The 20639-nt window shown below is 48.2% G+C and overlaps 2 protein-coding genes across 2 annotated transcripts in view; one reads left to right on the top strand and one right to left on the bottom strand.

Moving 5' to 3' along the window:
• Positions 1 to 4701: 4701 nt before the first annotated feature.
• Positions 4702 to 7610, top strand: RPS27 (ribosomal protein S27). Its single transcript, XM_075608001.1, has 4 exons — positions 4702 to 4836; positions 5311 to 5419; positions 5849 to 5959; positions 7424 to 7610. Exons 1-4 carry the CDS (start codon positions 4717 to 4719, stop codon positions 7450 to 7452), a joined length of 369 nt encoding a protein of 122 aa, XP_075464116.1. The 5' UTR covers positions 4702 to 4716; the 3' UTR covers positions 7453 to 7610.
• Positions 7611 to 7825: 215 nt separating this feature from the next.
• NUP210L (nucleoporin 210 like) overlaps positions 7826 to 20639 on the bottom strand; it is a 65828-nt gene continuing 53014 nt past the window's right edge. Inside the window, 13 exon segments of the mRNA XM_075610025.1 lie at positions 7826 to 8404; positions 8603 to 8659; positions 9189 to 9293; positions 9507 to 9714; positions 10054 to 10295; positions 11818 to 11967; positions 12358 to 12484; positions 13102 to 13238; positions 13750 to 13970; positions 15911 to 16086; positions 16753 to 16927; positions 17037 to 17128; positions 18806 to 18958. Coding sequence (XP_075466140.1) covers positions 8310 to 8404; positions 8603 to 8659; positions 9189 to 9293; positions 9507 to 9714; positions 10054 to 10295; positions 11818 to 11967; positions 12358 to 12484; positions 13102 to 13238; positions 13750 to 13970; positions 15911 to 16086; positions 16753 to 16927; positions 17037 to 17128; positions 18806 to 18958 — 1938 coding nt within the window. The 3' untranslated portion in view covers positions 7826 to 8309.

Here is a 20639-nt window from a genome sequence, read left to right as displayed (position 1 = left end):
CATAGTGAGTAAAGGCACACTGAGTTAAGGCTCAGCAAGTAAAGGCTCAGCGAGTACATAGTGAGCAAAGGCTCAGTGAGTACATAGTGAGTAAAGGCACACTGAGTTAAGGCTCAGCGAGTAAAGGCTCAGCGAGTACATAGTGAGCAAAGGCTCAGTGAGTAAAGACACTGACTGATAACAATGACACTGAGTGTGGAGCAGGGGACCTGGTTATATTCCCGGTGTCGGCTCCTTGTGACCTTGGGCAAGTCACTTTAATGAGAAAAGAAAATGTTGATATTATTATTCATTATTGTTGAATTAAAGAATATCAAAGAAAGGCAAATCCAGCTGGATACACGGAATATAGGAGGGATTATATAGATCAAAGATAGAATTAGGGACCATTTTGAGGTTGAAAGAGAAAAGTTGTTATAATGAGATTATAAATACCTCCCACATCAATGAATAATTATTTGTATAAAATAGGGGCCGTCCTGATGGATTATGTGAAGAATGCAAAGAAGACATAGACCATTTAATATTGTAATGTAAAAAGTGTAAAGAACAACCATTAGGATTGTTTAAAGGTGGGAGAAAGAGGGAAGGGGGGGAGAGAGGGGACGGGGAAGAGAAAGGGGATGGGGGGGTGGGAAGGGGGAGAAAAAGGGAAGGGGGGGGGGAAGGGAAGGGGGGAGAGGAAGGGGGGAGAGAGGAAGGGGGGGGAGAGAGGAAGGGGGGGAGAGAGGTAGAGAGGAAGGGGAGGGAGAGAGAAGAAGGGGGAGATACAGGGGAAGGGGGAGAGAGAGAAGGGGATGAGAGAGGGGAAGCGGGAGAGAGAGGGGGGTACGGGTGAGAGTGGGGAAGGGGTGAGAGAAGAAACTGGGTGAGAGGGAAGCAATTGGGGGGAGAGGGAAGCAATTGGGGGGGAGAGGGAAGCAATTGGGGGGAGAGAAGAAATGGAGGGAGAAGAAATGGAGGGAGAGAGAAGTAATGGGGGAGAGAAGAAAGGGGAGAGAGGGGAATAGAGAGGGAGATAGCGGAAGAGGGAGAGAGGAAAGGGAGGGAGAGAGGGAAGGAGGGGAAAGAGGGAAGGGGGTAGATGGAAATGGGGGAAGGGGTGAGGAAAAGAGGGGAAGGGGGATAGATGGAAGTGGGGGAAGGGGTGAGGGAAAGAGGGGAAGGGGGAGAGAGAAGGGAAGGGGGAGAGAGAAGGGAAGGGGGAGAGATAAGACCCAGACCCATTAGTTTATCAGTACATTTTATTACGGACCCTATAAAACTGGTTTCAATCTGAACCCACAATGACACTGCTACTGTCGCATATGGAGGGTGCTACTATTTTAGCCTGTATATTAAAATGTTTCTCATAAAAAAATAATTAAAAAAAAAATATATATATATATATATATATATATATATATATATATTGTGTAAAATGATTAAGGGATTTTACAAGAGAATTGCAAACATTCAGTAGCAGCAAAGTCCCTTCTTCAGGATCAGTTACACGGAACTGTATTCTGTGAATTCCCGTTCTCCTATTAGTTTGAATGTAATTCTAAATCGTTAATGAAGAATCCAGTAAAACGATGTCCCAAATCGCGCACCTCCCATCACAAGCAACTTGCTCATCTGCATCGAATCGGCGTTTAACCGATGTGACCTGTCGTAGAGATGAGGGTCTCTGGGTCCGGGCGTCCCCTTTGTCAAAATAATAATAACAGCGTGTTCTTGTATAGCGCTGCTAGTTGTACGTAGCGCTTTACAGAGACATTTTGCAGGCACAGGTCCCTGCCCCGTGGAGCTTACACTCTATGTTTTGGTGCCTGAGGCACAGGTTGATAAAGTTACTTTGCCCAATGTCACCGGGAATGGAACCAGGTTCCCCTGCTCCAAACTCAGTGCCAGAGTCAGTGTCTTTGCTCACTAAGCCGCTCCTTCTCATTCATGTTTAATGCTGTGATTATTATTCTGTATGTAAATCCCTGTATGTTTGGCCTGGCTCTGCATACCATGATTGGTGCTTATATTAACCACTTCTCATATCTCTCACACATTCACTTTAAGCATCTTAGATCAGCGTAGGGTTGCCAGGCAGCTTCTCCAAACATACTGGACACAATGGTGAAAAGTGCAACGCGCTCGAGACACACACACACACACACACACACATAACGTTACCGTCCATCCAGGCCAACCCGGTGAATTTTTTTTCAACTGCCGCGCTTACCTATCAGCGGCGTCCTCGCGGCATCTTCCCTCTGCGACTCTTCACAATATGGCTGCGCTGCGTTTCCATGACAATGGAACGCAATGTGACGTCACATGGCAACGGGCACCTAGGCGTCGCGTGCCGGCGCTGCGCGATGTAGTGACGTCACGTAGCGTCTCTTTGCCATGGCACCGGGCATCACGTGACGTGGCTACGTCACGTCGTGTTCCCGTTGGCTTGGCAACGCGGCGCCATTTGATGCTGCATGGCCATATTGAGTACAGTTGCAGGGGGAAGATACCGGAGCATGCCGTGTCTTCGCCGCCCACCAGCCCAGGGTTGCCGTCACCCGGATGTTTACCAGGTAAACCCGTAGCCCGGAGATACGAGGCCAAAACCCGTAGTCTCCGGGTGAAACCCGAAATGGTGGCAACTCTGCTGACACATCCTGATTGCTTGCATTACCCAGCAGCAGCCAATCAAGATGGAGGAAGCTGCTCAGTCCCCTAGTAACAGCCCTGCTCTGGGAAATCCCGCGGCCCTGCATGCTGGTGAGGTCACTATGTCCAGAGAGGTAATACCGGTATAAACATACACGTCCAGAGAGGTAATACCGGTATAAACATACACGTCCAGAGAGGTAATACCGGTATACACATACACGCCCAGAGAGGTAATACCGGTATACACATACACGCCCAGAGAGGTAATACCGGTATACACATACACGCCCAGAGAGGTAATACCGGTATACACATACACGCCCAGAGAGGTAATACCGGTATACACATACACGCCCAGAGAGGTAATACCGGTATACACATACACGCCCAGAGAGGTAATACCGGTATACACATACACGCCCAGAGAGGTAATACCGGTATACACATACACGCCCAGAGAGGTAATACCGGTATACACATACACGCCCAGAGAGGTAATACCGGTATACACATACACGCCCAGAGAGGTAATACCGGTATACACATACACGCCCAGAGAGGTAATACCGGTATACACATACACGCCCAGAGAGGTTATACCGTTATACACATACACGCCCAGAGAGGTAATACCGGTATACACATACACGTCCAGAGAGGTAATACCGGAATACACATACACGTCCAGAGAGGTAATACCGGAATACACATACACGCCCAGAGAGGTAATACCGGTATACACGTACACGCCATAAGAGGTAATACCGATATACACATACACGCCATGAGAGGTAATACCGGTATACACATACATATATAGAGATATAATACCGGTATACACGTCCAGAGAGATAATACCGGTATACACATACACGCCCAGAGAGGTAATACAAGTATACACATACACGCCCAGAGAGGTAATACAAGTATACACATACACGCCCAGAGAGGTAATACCGGTATACACATACACGCCCAGAGAGGCAATACCGGTATACACGTACATGCCCAGAGAGGTAATACCGGTATACACATACATGTATACACAAATACAGGACAGTCCGGTTCAATACTGGACACCTGGCAACCCTCAACTCCAGTACTTAAGCCCCCCAACAGGCCAGGTTTGGCTCGAGGACTGGAGCTGAGCGCGCCTGTCTTAAATCATCATAGAACCCTTTTACTCTATTGGAAATAAAATATTATATTCTGAGCTGAGATTTCTTGCAGCGTTTTAGATGTCAATGGATTGAGTCTGTTAAAAAACAGCACTTTTCCCATCGAGATGCCATTTTTGGGCCAAGAACCTCTAAATCAGGGGTGGCCAATGCCAGCCCTCAAGGGCCACCAACAGGTTAGCTTTAAAGGATATCCCTGCTTCAGCACAGGTGCCTCAATCAGTGGCTCAGTCGATTGAGCCACCAGTGCTGAAGCAGGGATATCCTGAAAACCTGACCTGTTGGTGGCCCTTGAGGAATGGCATTGAGCCACCTCTGCCCTAAATCTTGTGGATTTGGGTCCTTGGCGGGGAAATTTCTGCACTTGTTTTCCAAACCAACAAGCTTGTTATTACCCCGTGTTCTCATTTCACTGCAGTTACCTAAGACAGTTTTACAACAGGAAAACAAGAGGTGGATCATTGACCTTGAAGAACGATTCCTTTTAACACCTTGCCTGCCTGTGGGCTGTTAATGCCCCTCTCTGTTAACAGCCCCCACCGACAAGGGTTAATAGCCTGCAAACCCTGCATAGTGCCATACAAAAGTGTAGCGGTGTATAAAAGTGTAATAATAAATGCCTGGCCTCAGGCTTCTCAGTGTTAACCTGCAATATGACTTTAAATGACTCACTCTCAGTACATGCCTGGACTTGTTTCCTGCAATGTTACCCACACACATTGGGTGCTGGCAACGTCTTATCATAGCAATCACTTCTTGCACAGGGCCCCTTGCATGGTATTGCATGGGTTAATTGTGTAGAGATGTCTCCCTGATGTGACCTCTGACCCTCACCCCAACCCTGAGTCCCATTGTCCCTCTGCCCCACTTTGCAAAAAATAAGTCTGACCTTCTCAAGATGGCAGCCTGGGCAGGCCGACGCGTCACTTCCGCCTATTGGAGCACACTCTCTTATATACAGCCGGCAACTTCCGGTCTCCCTCCTTTTCTGCAGCGGCCGCATCCCGAGAACATGCCTGTGAGTGCGGAGAGCGGGCGGCGGGCGCGGTGCGGCCTAGCTCCATGGCCTGGCGGGAGCATGGGGAGGGAGGCCTGGAGGAGGGGAAGGGGCCTTCCTCAGTAGGGGGTTACAGAGCGGGATACCGAGGGGGGGAGACGCGGAGGATACAGCGAGGGAAGCGAGGCCCCCAACAAGATGGCGGCGGAGACAGCGAGGCCCGGGGATGGGGTTCAGGCCTAGGCCCGGGGTCAGGCCGGGGAGAGCGCAGGGTCCCGGGAGGGAAGATTTATTGGGTATGGGGGGATCTTAGGGCTGGGTGGGGGTGCTGAGCCAATATACTAAGGGGACATGGGGAGAGAGGAGGGGAGCTGCACCAGTGCTTTGGGTCTTAATTCTCCCCCATCCAGGACTTTTCCTGGGGGGGGGTGGTTGGGGGTGTGGACCGCGTCTGATCTCTGTACCCCCCCTCTAATCTCTGTCCCCCCCCTGCAGCTCGCTAAGGATCTGCTGCACCCCTCTCCCGAGGAGGAGAAGAGGAAGCACAAGAAGAAGCGCCTGGTACAGAGCCCCAACTCCTACTTTATGGATGTGAAGTGCCCAGGTAAGACAGCCTCGTGTGAGCGGCGCTCACGTCACACACATGTATTCTATTTATTTAAAAAAAAATTCTAGTGCGTTACTTGCCAAATAACCAAGTATTAGAGCGCGTAGAGAAGGTTATTACACCTTTATGGTTAGATGTCCTGTGTTATCACCGCCATTCAATTCTACGGCACGTGATATTCTGTTATCAGCCGGTGCTGTGTCTGTATAAATATATATCTGCACATCGGGTTATAAGCTTTTTGAAATAGGATCATTTCTTTTTCTTTAAGTAAATGGCAACTTGGTATCTGTTTCAATTTTTAGCATTTTCATATTTATACTGTCAGAACACAACACAAGTTTCTGTTTTAGAATATAAAGTTTGTTCCAGAAATGCGTGTTGGTCTCGTTTTCTTGCACTAAAGCGTTCCCCGTTTGCTTGCAGGCTGCTATAAAATCACCACGGTGTTCAGCCACGCTCAGACCGTGGTCCTGTGTGTGGGCTGCTCCACTGTCCTGTGCCAGCCCACAGGTGGGAAAGCAAGACTCACAGAGGGTAAGTGTCCTTAGACCACACACCGGCTGTCTGGGTACTACACCAGGAATGGCTTGTATTTTCAAAGTGAGCCAATGACGACAGCTTGTGTTGATAGGTTATCCAATCCTACAAATCCAATTATTTGTATACATTTTAGTGCCTCTAGTAATTTAAATGCTTTGGTGTTTTTTACAGTCTTTACTTAACACCTTGAGAAAATTTCCTTTTTAGAAATAACCTCTGGTGTTTTGCTGCCAGAGAAAGGGTTAAGGGAGAGAGGAAAACACAATATGGTGAGCACGAAACAAAGAGAAAACACAAAATTAGTATAGTTATATAGTGTGGTATAAAGCCACATAGATGTGGATGGGATAATGGGTCGATATAAAGTAAATAATCATAAAATCACTCACATGGCCATGTGAGTGTGTACACATCACGCTATTGTCAGCTATTGTCTGGATGTTCACTTCATAGATCGCTGATAGTGAAGATCTCAAAAAGAGAAGGGAAACACAATGGGTGTAGGTCACTGATATGTGACAGTGATGGTAAATTATAGCTACTAATATATGTTCCACTCACATGGCCATATGTGAGTGGGGGGCCCTCAGAGAAACTCCAAGCCTCACTGGTAGATGGATGGAACTGACTCCTCTGGTGTCACTCGTGCACATAATATGCCATGGGAGTATAAAACAGGGTAATTTTATTCAAAACAAGTTGCAAGGTGCATAAAACAAGAATAAATGCTGCACAAGAACTCCCAGCAGCTCCCCTGTGCGGCTCGTTCGGCCTGTATCCTGACTTCCTCGTCCGGAGGGTCGGGTGGCGAATGGCTACTCGGGTCTGCCTACGGTGGCTCACGGTATCCAAAATCCTCAGAACGCGTTTCGCTCGTTAGCTCCGTCAGGTTCCGTGTGGGTGATTTTATGATCATTTACTTTATATTGACACATTATCCCAGCCACCCCTGTGCTTTCCACATCTATGTGACTTTATACCACACTATATAACTATACTAATTTTGTGTTTTCTCTACTGTGAGGATCCTGGGAGATCCTTTCGGTTGAGCAGCAGCGAAGATTTGTGGCCAGTATTTCATCTATTTTTACTTTCTGTGTATCTGCTTCTCCTAGACGTCTATTGTAGATTCCCCCAAGCATTGGGGGAACATTGTTTTTCTCTATATTAAGGGAGAGGGGATCTGTTCAGAAACCAGTTCCAGCAAACTTGCGCAGCACAAAATACTTGAACATGCTGTAGTGTTTACAGACTTCTGGGATTTGGCTGCACATTCAGAAGAACATAAATCTACTGCATAACCTGATCCTTGGTGCTGCGTGTGATGCCTGCAATAACAGATTGCAGCCCCTGCGTCACACATGTAGGCCTAATGCATGGCCTGCTGCCACCTCCAGTTACACTGCGATAGGAAGGACCTGCACTGTCCAGTATCCTCACACGCCACTTTCTCTGCAGGTTGCTCCTTCCGGCGGAAGCAGCACTAACCGTGCCAGCCCGGAGATGGTGAGACGGTTCATCGGCGTGCGTAGCGCGTGAGGGTCTGACTGCAAATTGTGAAGGGCATGGCGCAGGGAGAAGACTCTGGTTTCATCACCTGGTCCCTGTAGTCTTACCCCTGTCTGTCAATAAACTTTGGATACAATTTGTGTTCAGCTCTTGAAGTAATTATTTCAAGGTATGTTCTTTTACTCAGGGGAATGAGATGGATATCCTCCGTTATGAGAAGTTGCCTCTATGGGGACTGCTTTCTGAGGCTGAAGTGTGTATATAAGAGGAATGTCACCAACCTATGTGATACCATGCCTCAATGTGTTTAAATTAAACATATATCAAATATAAACCAGTTTGGCTTGTATGAATGCTACATTGTACTGAGCTATTTATTTTACATTGTGGTTATGGTTACATCTTGTGATGAGCAGACCATTAGCACGCAGGGTAATGTAACCAGTGCGAAATGGTGTCTGAGCTATAAAGACATTTACTAAACGTTAAGGGATATCGGAGTTAACAGTTGTACATTTCGGTAACTGTTACTGTGGGATCAAGCGCAGAAGTGCATTCATAGTAATGTCACAGCCTTATTATTAACCTGTTGTGTGCCCTGCTGACATTCCTGTGTCCGCATCAAGAGCCTTTCCCCCCTACCGAGAAGTAATTCAGTTTACAAAGGAAATCTAGACCCATCACAAAAACCCCATGTCATTGTTCACCAAATGTGCTCTGAGCAGCACTTGGTGTCCGTGATCTCTGCGATGTCACCACCCCACAGCATGTGAGTCACGGCAGGTTTTCAGAAGAAACTTTTATTTTGCTCCAATGTGTAGTCTCTTCTGCGGGATCACCTGGTGCTCCAGAGCCACCGCTGTGTGCCGGCCCTCGCCCTGAGGCTGCTGCGATTCTGGTACGGGGAGGGTGTGGCTTGGTACCCGTGAGCTGCCACGACAAAGTAATGGCAAAGGCTACATGTTAACCATTATCCATCCTGATAATACAGGTCCAAGTCAGACAGTAGCTGCATTTTGGGTAGTTCCACCTGCGTGGCCACTCGCCCTACATTAAGTATTGTATCGCAATGAGCGCTTAATACCCACAGTTTGTGTCCTAGTAATGGGTTCTGCCCGGGTCACTTACTTTGTGGCATGTAAATAACAGGAGCCGTCTGCACACGATTTAGTAATGTACTGTAAGCTGCCGGGAGAACAGAAACGGGTGTAAGAAAAGGATTTGGGCAGTATCACATTGAGATATTAAAGCAACCACACAGAAACTTTCTGATCCAATGGTACTTTTCTCATTTTTGATTATATGTCACAATGCCAGAAAAACGGCACCCCAATATTGGAGAATACTTATTAATCGGCACCTTGTGTATTAAACAGAATGTCTGAGTTTCACAGCTAAGCTGCTGCACTAATCACGAGAGTAGGGTGACCGTGAGGAAGGGGCATTTCTGTGTCTGCCCCTGTTTTCTACATAACCCACTTAAATTTAAAAATAAAATACTGCTATTTGAGTTAAATCATTGAGACTTTTTAAATCGGTGTCTCTTTAAAACAATTGGACTTTCTAACTAACGTCCTATCATTTAAGGGAAGGGGCAATTTCCGAGTGTCCATGCCGTCACTAGTTGCCCTGTACGGAGCCTGAGCGGTAAAATGGCGCACCCCGATTAGTATTACGGGTACTCGGCTGTTAAGCGAGGCCCATGCATACCTACCGAGAAATATCACAACAGTGGAGGCCAGGACTGCAAAGAGCGTGAAGAGGAGAATGTGGTAAGAATTCAGGAGCTGTGAAATGATCCAGAGTCCTTCACATTGATCTAGAACAGACCAGGAACATGAATGAACTCCAGACCGTGGTACATATTTCTAGAAAGCGTAAGGTCTGAAACGTGTAGAAAACCACCTGCAGAGGCACAGCGTGTGCCTGTCCAGGCCTCGGACGCCTTATACACCGGGCATATTCAACTATGACGACAGGTTAAAAGGATGTGCGCTGGTACTTGTGTTTTTGCCAGACAATGCATCCTTACCATGCAAGCTCTGACCTTCACCCGCGACCTTGACTGGTAATGCCACGTTCTGTCCGGTTAGGACGCAGGAAATGTTGATGGTGAGGAGCACGGGGGACAGCTGAAGGACGCTGAGGTTCAGAACGGTGACCGGGAAAATCACCAGGCCATGGACGTGCGATGAGGGAGCAGCGTCTCCTATAGCTAAACCTGCAAAGCCCGGGACAACCTGCACACAGCAAGGGGGGGACCACACACACAAGCAGTGACATACACAGCTATCTCACAGCGGGAGAAGAGATAGCTCTATTTAATAACGGTAAAGTGACAGGCACGGTATATCCGCGGCAGATCGCTGCATCTTTTAGGGCAGTGAGCGGAGTTACAACTAGCTGCACCTTGTGGTTTAGAAAGGAGCAGAGAGATAGCTGTAGATCGTGTAGCAAGACAGATAGCCATGTGTATTAAAGATAGAAACTAGTATTGCATCTTACAGCGAGAGAGAAGCAGAGCGCTAGATAGCGGTTAGAGATGGCCGCTCGCCCTGCATACTATACAGTGTCTGCACCTCCACTCTCCGGAGCACGGCACCCGTCCCCTGCACACGCAGCTCACTGCTGAGCCTCTGGCTGCTGAACACCAGCTGCGTCTGGTTGAGGTGGAAGGCCGGGTGGAAGGGGATGAGGAGTCGCTCGCTGCCCCCGTGGCGGAGCAGAGACACTTTCACCGCCACGAGGCTGTCAAACGTACTCAGCACCTGTAGGTCAGTGTCCGGCAGCGGCCTCACGGTGATCACACAGACATAGAGACCTGCATCACAATGTCACACACCTGTGTCATGGTGTGATGTAGCACAACGTCACATACACAGCAATCACATGGTGTGATACAGCACAATGTCACTCACACAGCTGTCACATGGTGTAATGCAGCACAATATCACACACACACACACACACACACAGCCGTCATGGTGTGATACAGCACAATATCACACACACAGCCGTCACATGGTGTGATACAGCACATCACCCGCACACATCCGTCACATGGTGTGATACAGCACATCACACACACAGCCGTCACATGGTGTGATACAGCACAACGTCACACACACACAGCCGTCACATGGTGTGATACAGCACAATGTCACACACACACAGTCGTCACATGGTGTGATACAGCACAATGTCACACACACACAGCCGTCACATGGTGTGATACAGCACAGCTGTCACATGGTGTAATGCAGCGCAATATCACACACACACACACACACAGGCGTCACATGCTGTGATATAGCACAATGTCTCACACACACACACACACAGCCGTCATATGGTGTGATACAGCACAATATCACACACACACAGCCGTCACATGGTGTGATACAGCACAATGTCACACACAGCCGTCATATGGTGTGATACAGCACAATATCACACAAACAGCCGTCACATGGTGTGATACAGCATATCACCCGCACACAGCCGTCACATGGTGTGATACAGCATATCACCCGCACACAGCCGTCACATGGTGTGATACAGCACAATGTCACACTCCCACAGCTGTCACATGGTGTGATCGCAAATAGATTCCTTTTAGAAAAAATACATTCTTCATTATTAATTGGAATGCCTGTTGCGTGTGTGTGTGTGTGTTATTTATATATATATATATATATATTTCAACTAAAAATACCATGAGCACATTCACATGTCTCATACAGGTCCACAACCCTGTTGTTCCACATTATCTCTTAGCATACAGAACATCCACGGCAGCCAGAGAATCTGGGTAATGACATGCAAATGAGCTCTCAAAAGAAATATAATATATATCAGGGGCCATCCCTTAAAGTTTGAGGAAAGGAGATTTCACCAGCAGCAAAGGAAAGGGTTCTTTACAGTAAGGGCAGTTACTGTGTGGGATTCATTGCCCATGGAGACTGTGATGGCAGATACAATAGATTTGTTCAAAAAAAAGCTGGACATCTTTTTAGATGGGAAAGGTATACAGGGTTATACCAAATAAGTAAACATGGGAAGGATGTTGACCCAGGGATTCATCTGCCATTATTTGGAGTCAGGAAGGAATTAATTTTTCCCCTTATAAGATATCATTGGATGATATGTCACTGGGGGGTTTTGTTTGCCTTGCTCTGGATCAATAAGTAAGTACAGATATAGGATAAAGTATCTGTTGTCTAAATGTAGCATAGGTTGAACTTGATGGACGTACGTCTTTTTTCAACCTCATCTACTATGTAACTGTATCTAAAAATATACCCCACGCCCCCTGGTGGTCGCTCCTGTGTAGTGTCACTCACCTGCCTCCACGCTGAACTCAGCGCGGGTTCGGAACACCTTGCTGGCAGCGATGCTTAGGGACGTGTTACTGAAGCACACAGAGCAGAACAAGCGACTCGCGGGGGTCAGCACAGCGCTAATGACATCCAGCTGGGCGGGACTGCAGGGTCCTGACGAGATATAGAGAAGAGTTTAAGGTGACGCTGAGAAAGATGCATTCTGGGGGATGGGATAATCTGTGTTCACGTGAAAATCTCACAAAAGGCCAAACCCGGTCCTGGGGCATCCCGACTTGATCCCACATTGCGTGAATATTACAATATGTGGGGGAATCTCAAGGAACGTGGCAGCCGCGGGAAAATATCACCGTGTCTGCCAATGTTTAAACGTTCAGGGAAAGAACTTGACCCAAACTCGCTGCTTTTGTGCATATTCTGGAAAGTTGCATGAACCGAGCTGGGGTCAGAGTGTCTTTTTCTGGTCAGAATTTGATGGCACTCGGAACGTTGGAGTAATTTGCCTTTCTGGCAGCTCAGGGGTTAATGCATTTGCCCCGGTACCTCTCAGGGTGGGTTCCGTAGGGCTGATTGCGATGAGCAGGTGAGAGTCCGCAGAGCCTGGGGCGTTAGTCAGGTGCCTCTCAGGGCTAAAGGTTAGGATAAGTTTGTTGGTTGGTCTGACCAGCACCTGAGAAATGAGAAGCACAGAAATGTGTCCGGAGCGTATATATATCTCCCGTCTCAGCGTATATATATCTCCCGTCTCCTCTCTTAGTGTATAAATATCTCCCGTCTCCTCTCAGCGTATATATATCTCCCGTCTCCTCTCTCAGTGTATAAATATCTCCCGTCTCCTCTCAGCGTATATATATCTCCCGTCTCCTCTCTCAGCGTATAAATATCTCCCGTCTCCTCTCAGCGTATATATATCTCCCGTCTCCTCTCTCAGTGTATAAATATCTCCCGTCTCCTCTCAGCGTATATATATCTCCCTTCTCCTCTCAGCGTATATATATCTCCCGTCTCCTCTCTCAGTGTATAAATATCTCCCGTCTCCTCTCAGCGTGTATATATCTCCCGTCTCCTGTCTCAGCGTATTTGTCACTGTCACGCTCTGTCCCCGTCTGTCTCTGTCTGTGCCAGCCTGCGCTCTCTCCCTGCTCTGTCTGTATCCCCTCTTGTCACTGTCACTCTGTCCTCTCACACCGTGACTCTCCTCTTCCCTGTGTCCGAGCCAGCACCTAGCCACCATTTTCCTGTCTCTCTCTGACCCCCCCAGTTTCTCTCCTGTCCCCGCTCTGTCACCTCTCTGTATGTGGTCAGAATCCCAGGGATGACATAGAACACGGTCGCTGACCCCTCGCTTCGGACCACAGCTGCACCTGTCACGGTGTCTAACTGGAGGATCTCATCGGAGGTGACCTCCCAGAATCCTGGCTCACCTGGGAGAGAGGGACATGGCCGTGAAGTCCCCATCACACACACACATCTGTATACAGACACAGCTCTGGGGGGCAGGAGTGAGGTGGGTCAGCAGAAAGTATACACATACAGTACCTGCTGTATATATTGTGTATGTATGATATATATATCTCTCATCGTCCTCTTCAGCTTCCTTGTCAATCCACTGCTGGAAGAAGGCCCAGCGCCATTTTAATTTATTCCCCCGTGTGATGATGTCACAGTTTTCTGTTTCTTCGGGTAATACCCAGCATGCATATCTCCATACTGAGGGGAATGCACAGCATGCATCTCTCCATACTGAGGGGAATGCACAGCATGCATCTCTCCATACTGAGGGGAATGCCCAGCATGCATCTCTCCATACTGAGGGGAATACCCAGCATGCATCTCTCCATACTTCTTTGTGTTGTCTGAAGTTTCTGAATGATCTGCACACGCACACCCACGCAGACACACGCAGACACACACACACTATAGTTGTATACCCACTGTGTCTGTTCACCAGTGCGCTGTGGAAGCAGATGACCTGACCAATGGAGCAGGAATTGCCAAGCTCGGGGTAAATGGCGTGTTCCACGGGCACTGGTATAAAATCTGCCGTCCCCGGGTGCTTCCGGTCCCAGACCCCCAGCAGCGTCACCCCACGATTCACCGCCTGCACCACGTATGTGTGATTCCTAACGCCGGGTTCAACCAGCAGCAGATCGTCCCTGAGAGAGAAGAACAAGGAGTCTGCCCACGGAACGCGTCTGGGTCTCTCTTCCCATCACCCTCCTCTCTTCCCATCACTCTCCTCTCTTCCCATCACTCGCTCCTCTCTTCCCACCTCTCTCACTCTCCTCTCTTCCCACCTCTCTCTCTCATCTCTTCCCACCTCTCTCTCCTCTCTTCCCCTTGCGCTCTCTCCTCTCTTCCCCCCGCGCTCTCTCCTCTCTTCCCCTCACTCTCTCTCCTCTCTTCCCCTCGCTCGCTCTCCTCTCTTCCGCTCGCTCTCCTCTCTTCCGCTCGCTCTCCTCTCTTCCCCTCGCTTGCTCTCCTCTCTTCCCCTCGCTTGCTCTCCTCTCTTCCCTTCCTCACCTTTTCAGTAAACCAAGAATCCCAAATGCACGTCCAATATGACACATTTTTTTTATTCATTTCTATGTTTTTTCTTCTCATAAGTATGGGTCATTTAGGTCAATCTTTTGGCCAAACATGTTAAGCTGCAACCATGTCAAGGGGACATCAAGGTAACCCCATCATGTGGTTAAGGCTTAACATGTTTTGTCCAAAAGATTGACCTAAATCAGGGGTGCTCAAGTCCTGTCCTCAAGTCCCCCCAACAAGTCAGGTTTCCGGGTGTCCCTACTTTAGCACAGGTGGTGCAGTCAAATATTGAGCCACCTGTGCTGAAGCAGGGATATCCTGAAAACCTCACCTGTTTGGGGGGGTCTTGAGGACTGGAATTGGGCCCCCCTGAACTAAATGACCCATACTTATAACAACAAAAAACATCTAGAAATTAACTAAATACCGCATTGGCCCGAATATAGTGCTATGTTTTTTCCCTAAAAATGTCCTTCCGAAAACTGTCCCCGCATTACATGCACAGCCCAACACCTTTTATTTTTCATGTAGAACACCTTCAAAACTTTAGGGTGGTATTATGTGCGAGGCCGCGCTGTATTCGGGCCAGTACGGTAATTGGTCCCATTGGATGTGCATGTCGGAGCCTTGGGTTACTGCTGCGTATTTGGGGCCATTTTCCCAGGTCGCTCCAGTTGACACAATGAAATATATATAAATATGTAATACTGTGGGACTGGCTTTTGAGCTGGCTAACATTGTGTATGTCACCTTTTAAATGAGACATTTTTAATAGCCCGTAGACACCACACCCGTCTCCTCCCTCTCAACAGACGCGCCCACATTCTGTGTTAGCCGAAGAAATGCATGTTGCATTGACGTTTATCCCGAATGCCATCCATTAGATTGTAAGCTTCATGGGGTATGGATGGGCTCATCCCTGATTGTATATGTAACTCCCTGAAAAGTGCAACGTACGTGGTTTGCACGATATAAAGGTACAATAATAATACATTCCAGACAGGGTTCTAGAGCTGAAAGATGGCTCAGTGTCCCATACAGAGTTCTAGATCAGAGAGGCAGCTCTGTGTTCCAGACACAGTTCTAGAGCTGAGGTAACTCAGTGTCCCACCCAGAATTCTAGAGCGGAGAGGTAGTTCAGTGCCCCAGACACAGTTCTAGAGCTGAGAGGTAGCTCAGTTTCCCATATGGAGTTCTAGAGCTGAGAGGTAGTCCAGTGCTCCAAACCCCTAGAGCAGAGAGGTCGCTCAGTGTCCCAGGCACCGTTCTAGAGCAGAGAGGTAGTTCAGTGTCCCAGACCACATTCTAGAGCGGAGAGGTAGTTCAGTGTCCCAGACCCCATTCTAGAGCAGAGAGGTCGTTCAGTGTCCCAGGCACCGTTCTAAAGCTGAGGTAGTTCAGTGTCCCAGACCCCGTTCTAGAGCGGAGAGGTAGTTCAGTGTCCCAGACTCCGTTCTAGAGCAGAGAGGTCGCTCAGTGTCCCAGACCCCGTTCTAGAGCGGAGAGGTAGTTCAGTGTCCCAGACTCCGTTCTAGAGCAGAGATGTAGCTCAGTGGCTATGTACCTGTTTATTGCCAGGCGAAGCCGGGTGTTTTGCGCGTGGAACTTCTCCCCGATGCTTGTATAAAAGTGTATGGTGAGAGTGAGGGTCATCCCAAGGGGGAACGAAACCAGCGGGACCCCCCCTGTGGTATACAGCCGCGGGCTGGAGCTAATTCTCAGGTAGGAGACAGGAGCCACCTACACACAGGTATATAGAGGAAGAATGGATGAAAGACCCTCTGTGTGGGAGGTAAGACGCTGTGTCCCACTCTCCCTGTGCCCCTCTGTGTGGGGGGTAACGCTGTGTCCTGCTCTCCCTGTGCCCCTCTGTGTGGGAGGTAACGCTGCATCCCACTCTCCCTGTGCCCCCCTGTGTGGGGTAAGACGCTGTGTCCCGCTCTCCCTGTGCCCCTCTGTGTGGGGTGTAATGCTGTGTCCTGGTCACCCTGTGCCCCTCTGTGTGGGGTGTAATGCTGTGTCCTGCTCTCCCTGTGCCCCTCTGTGTGGGGAGTAAGACGCTGTGTCCTGCTCTCCCTTTGCCCCCCTGTGTGGGGAGTAAGACGCTGTGTCCTGCTCTCTCTGTGCCCCTCTGTGTGGGGGGTAAGACGCTGTGTCCTGCTCTCCCTGTGCCCCTCTGTGGGGGGGTGTAACGCTGTGTCCTGCTCTCCCTGTGCCCCTCTGTGTGGGGGTAAGATGCTGTGTCCTGCTCTCTCTGTGCCCCTCTGTGTGGGGGGTAAGACGCTGTGTCCTGCTCTCCCTGTGCCCCTCTGTGTGGGGGGTAAGACGCTGTGTCCTGCTCTCCCTGTGCCCCTCTGTGTGGGGGGTAAGACGCTGTGTCCTGATCTCCCTGTGCCCCTCTCTCACCCGCACACCAGTGACCAAGCTCTGGTTCGCCCCAAAGTGTTCCAGCGCTGTGACCTGCAGGACGGCGGATCCCGTGACCGCCCCGGCTCTGAGATTCCCTCGTCCGTCATCTTCTATCACCGAGGAATTGGGGAAGGACTGCAGGATCCGGGAGGTGACAGAGGCACCCACCTCTCTGCGGAAACACGCGGGGGCGTCATCAAACAGCAGGGTCCGGGAGGTGGCAGGGGGACCCCCTTCTTGCACAGGCACTGGGGGGTTACAGAGCACTGCAGGTCACTCACCTGTTTGTAGTCACAGAGAGGTGGGAGTTTGGGGACATGAGGAGCTGATGAGCTGGGCAGTCAGGAGCCAGCAAGGAGAGGCAGGGGAACACCTTAAATTAGAGAGAGAGAGAGACTGAGAGAGAGAGACTGAGAGAACCAGCAAAAGAGAGGGAGAGAGAGAACCATCGAGAGAGAGAGAACCAGAAAGAAAGAGAGAGAAGGATAGAGAGAGAGAGAGGTGCAGAGAGAGAGGAAGAGAGGCGCAGAGAGAGAGAGGGAGAGAGGCGCAGAGAGAGAGGGATAGAAAGAGAGATAGATACAGTGAGAGATGAGTAGGTGGGGGGGGTGTGGTGTGTGTGTGTGTGTGTGTGTGTGTGTGTGTGTGTGTGTGTGTGTGTGTGTGTGTGTGTGTGTGTGTGTGTGTGTGTGTGTGTGTGTGTGTGTGTGTGGCAACTGTAAATATTACTGTATGTTCATGTGCATGTCTTAGACAGGTCTGCAACCCCGTCTTTCACCATTATCGCCCAGCACACAGCACTTCCACTGCAGCAAGGGATTCTGGGAAATGACATGCAAATGTGCACACAGTGCCACCTTTTATCTCATGCTCACATTACATGAACAAGCATGTGAGTTTGCGATAAAAGGTGGCACTGTGTGCTCATTTGCATTTACAGTTGCTATATGCTTTACTGTGGAGGGTTTTTGTCACTTTTTTTACCCACCATAACCATAATATAATATATATATATATCATACATTTTAAGTTATGGTGGGTGAAAAAGGCGGCAGAAAACCTCCACCGTTAGCATATAGCCAATAAAGAATATCACTTGTGAGCACATTCACATGTCTTAGACAGGTCTGCAACCCTGCCTTTCCCCATTATCCCCAGCATACAGTGCTAGCACTGCAGCAAGGGATTCTGGGAGATGACATGCAAATGAGCACACAATGTGTCACCTTTTGCCTGGAATATCCATTCACATGGAGCCCATTTAAGCTGATGTATCGCCCGTTCACACAGCTTTTAAACACAGCATGGGACTAGCAAAGCAAGTTTAAACCACTCACTGACATGTTTCAACCTTGATATATATACATACACGCACACATATACATTTTAAGCTATGGTGGGTGAAAAAGGCAACAAGAAACCTCCACCGTATAGCATATAGCAAATAAAACGGTCACTTGTGAGCACATTCACATGTCTCAGGCTGCGCTTATAGTGCCGGCGACGTCACGCTGCGCTTATAGTGCCGGCGAAGTCAGGCTGCGGTCACTGGAATATCAAATTGAGATGGCTTCCAGCGATCGCGACCAATCCGTCGCTGCGTCGCGCTTACTATAAGCGCACGCGACGGCGGCAATGCATTTGTTTTGCCGCGACGTCGCATCACTGTCGCCGGCACTATAAGCGCAGCCTTTGACAGGTCTGCAACCCTGCCTTTCACCATTATCACCCAGCATACAGTGCTTCCACTGCAGCAAGGAATTCTGGGAGATGTTATTTTTTTGCCTGAAATCCATTTTTACATGGGACCCTTGTATGCTAATGCCCACTGTTAATAGAGCTTTTAAGCCCAGCATGGGAATCAGATGCAAAGCCAGAGAAACCACTCACAGTGTGTGTGTATATGTGTACACACACACACACACACACACACACACACACACACACACACACACACAGAGTAAGGAAGTGCCAGATTAAGAAAAGGACAAAGAGAGAGATGAAGGGAAGACATACAGAATGGGAAGAACGCCCCTGGCCTCTCGCTCACCAGGAGCTGTACTTGGTCACTGAGCTCTGTGATATTCCCCTCAAACTGTCCCGCAGTCACAGAGCGCACTGTCACTTTAAGGCTGGTCCTACCTGCGGCTCGGCTCAGCACTAGCTGAGCGAAGTTACTCTCAGGAGGGAGCTGCAGGGACACCTGGGAAATAAACCGCCAGTGATACTGCGTCACTATATGGAGATACATCATGTATAACATACCCTGCTATATACACTCCCTGTTATACTGTATGTGTGGGTATCAGACACATACTGGCATACCTGTAATATAATACTCCTGTTACTGAGTAACAGACACTGCTAGGTCTCCCCCAGTAAGTGTGAGTGAGACACTCCATCACAAAGGTACTCACAGAATGTACTGCGCTCATCGTTATTACTACATATTGGAAAGGTACTCAGAATGTACTGCGCTCATCGTTACTACTACATATTGGAAAGGTACTCACAGAATGTACTGCGCTCATCGTTATTACTACATATCGGAAAGGTACAGAGCAGAATGTACTGCGCTCATCGTTATTACTACATATCGGAAAGGTACTCGCAGAATATACTGCGCTCCTCGTTATTACTACATATCGGAAAGGTACTCGCAGAATATACTGCGCTCATCGTTATTACTACATATCGGAAAGGTACTCGCAGAATGTACTGCGCTCATCGTTATTATTACATATCGTAAAGGTACTCGCAGAATGTACTGCGCTCATCATTATTACTCCTATCGTAAAGGTACTCAGAGAATGTACTGCGCTCATCGTTATTATTACATATCGTAAAGGTACTCACAGAATGTACTGCGCTCATCATTATTACTACATATCGGAAAGGTACTCACAGAATGTACTGCGCTCATCATTATTGCTACATATCATAAAGGTGCTCACAGAATGTACTGCGCTCATCATTATTACTACATATCGGAAAGGTACTCACAGAATGTACTGCGCTTATCGTTATTACTACATATCATAAAGGTGCTCACATAATGTACTGCGCTCATCGTTATTACTACATATCGGAAAGGTACAGAGCAGAATGTACTACACTCATCGTTATTACTACATATCGGAAAGGTACAGAGCAGAATGTACTGCGCTCATCATTATTACTACATATCAGAAAGGTACTCAGAGAATGTACTGCACTCATCGTTATTACTACATATCGGAAAGGTACTCAGACAATGTACTGCGCTCATCGTTATTACTACATATCGGAAAGGTACTCAGAGAATGTACTGCGCTCATCATTATTACTACATATCGGAAAGGTACTCAGAGAATGTACTGCACTCATCGTTATTACTACATATCAGAAAGGTACTTACAGAATGTACTGCGCTCATCGTTATTACTACATATCGGAAAGGTACTCAGAGAATGTACTGCGCTCATCGTTATTACTACATATCGGAAAGGTACTTACAGAATGTACTGCGCTCATCGTTATTACTACATATCGGAAAGGTACTCAGAGAATGTACTGCGCTCATTGTTATTACTACATATCGGAAAGGTACTCACAGAATGTACTGCGCTCATCGTTATTACTACATATCGGAAAGGTACTCAGAGAATGTACTGCGCTCATCGTTATTTCTACATATCGGAAAGGTACTTACAGGTACTTACACTCATCGTTATTACTACATATCGGAAAGGTACTCACAGAATGTACTGCGCTCATCATTATTACTACATATCGGAAAGGTACTCACAGAATGTACTGCGCTCATCGTTATTTCTACATATCGGAAAGGTACTTACAGGTACTTACACTCATCGTTATTACTACATATCGGAAAGGTACTCACA

This window comes from Ascaphus truei, chromosome 7 (assembly GCF_040206685.1).
Source record: "Ascaphus truei isolate aAscTru1 chromosome 7, aAscTru1.hap1, whole genome shotgun sequence".
Classification (NCBI taxonomy): domain Eukaryota; kingdom Metazoa; phylum Chordata; class Amphibia; order Anura; family Ascaphidae; genus Ascaphus; species Ascaphus truei.
Note: the sequence above shows the minus strand (reverse complement) of the source record. Positions and strands in the feature narration are given on the sequence as shown.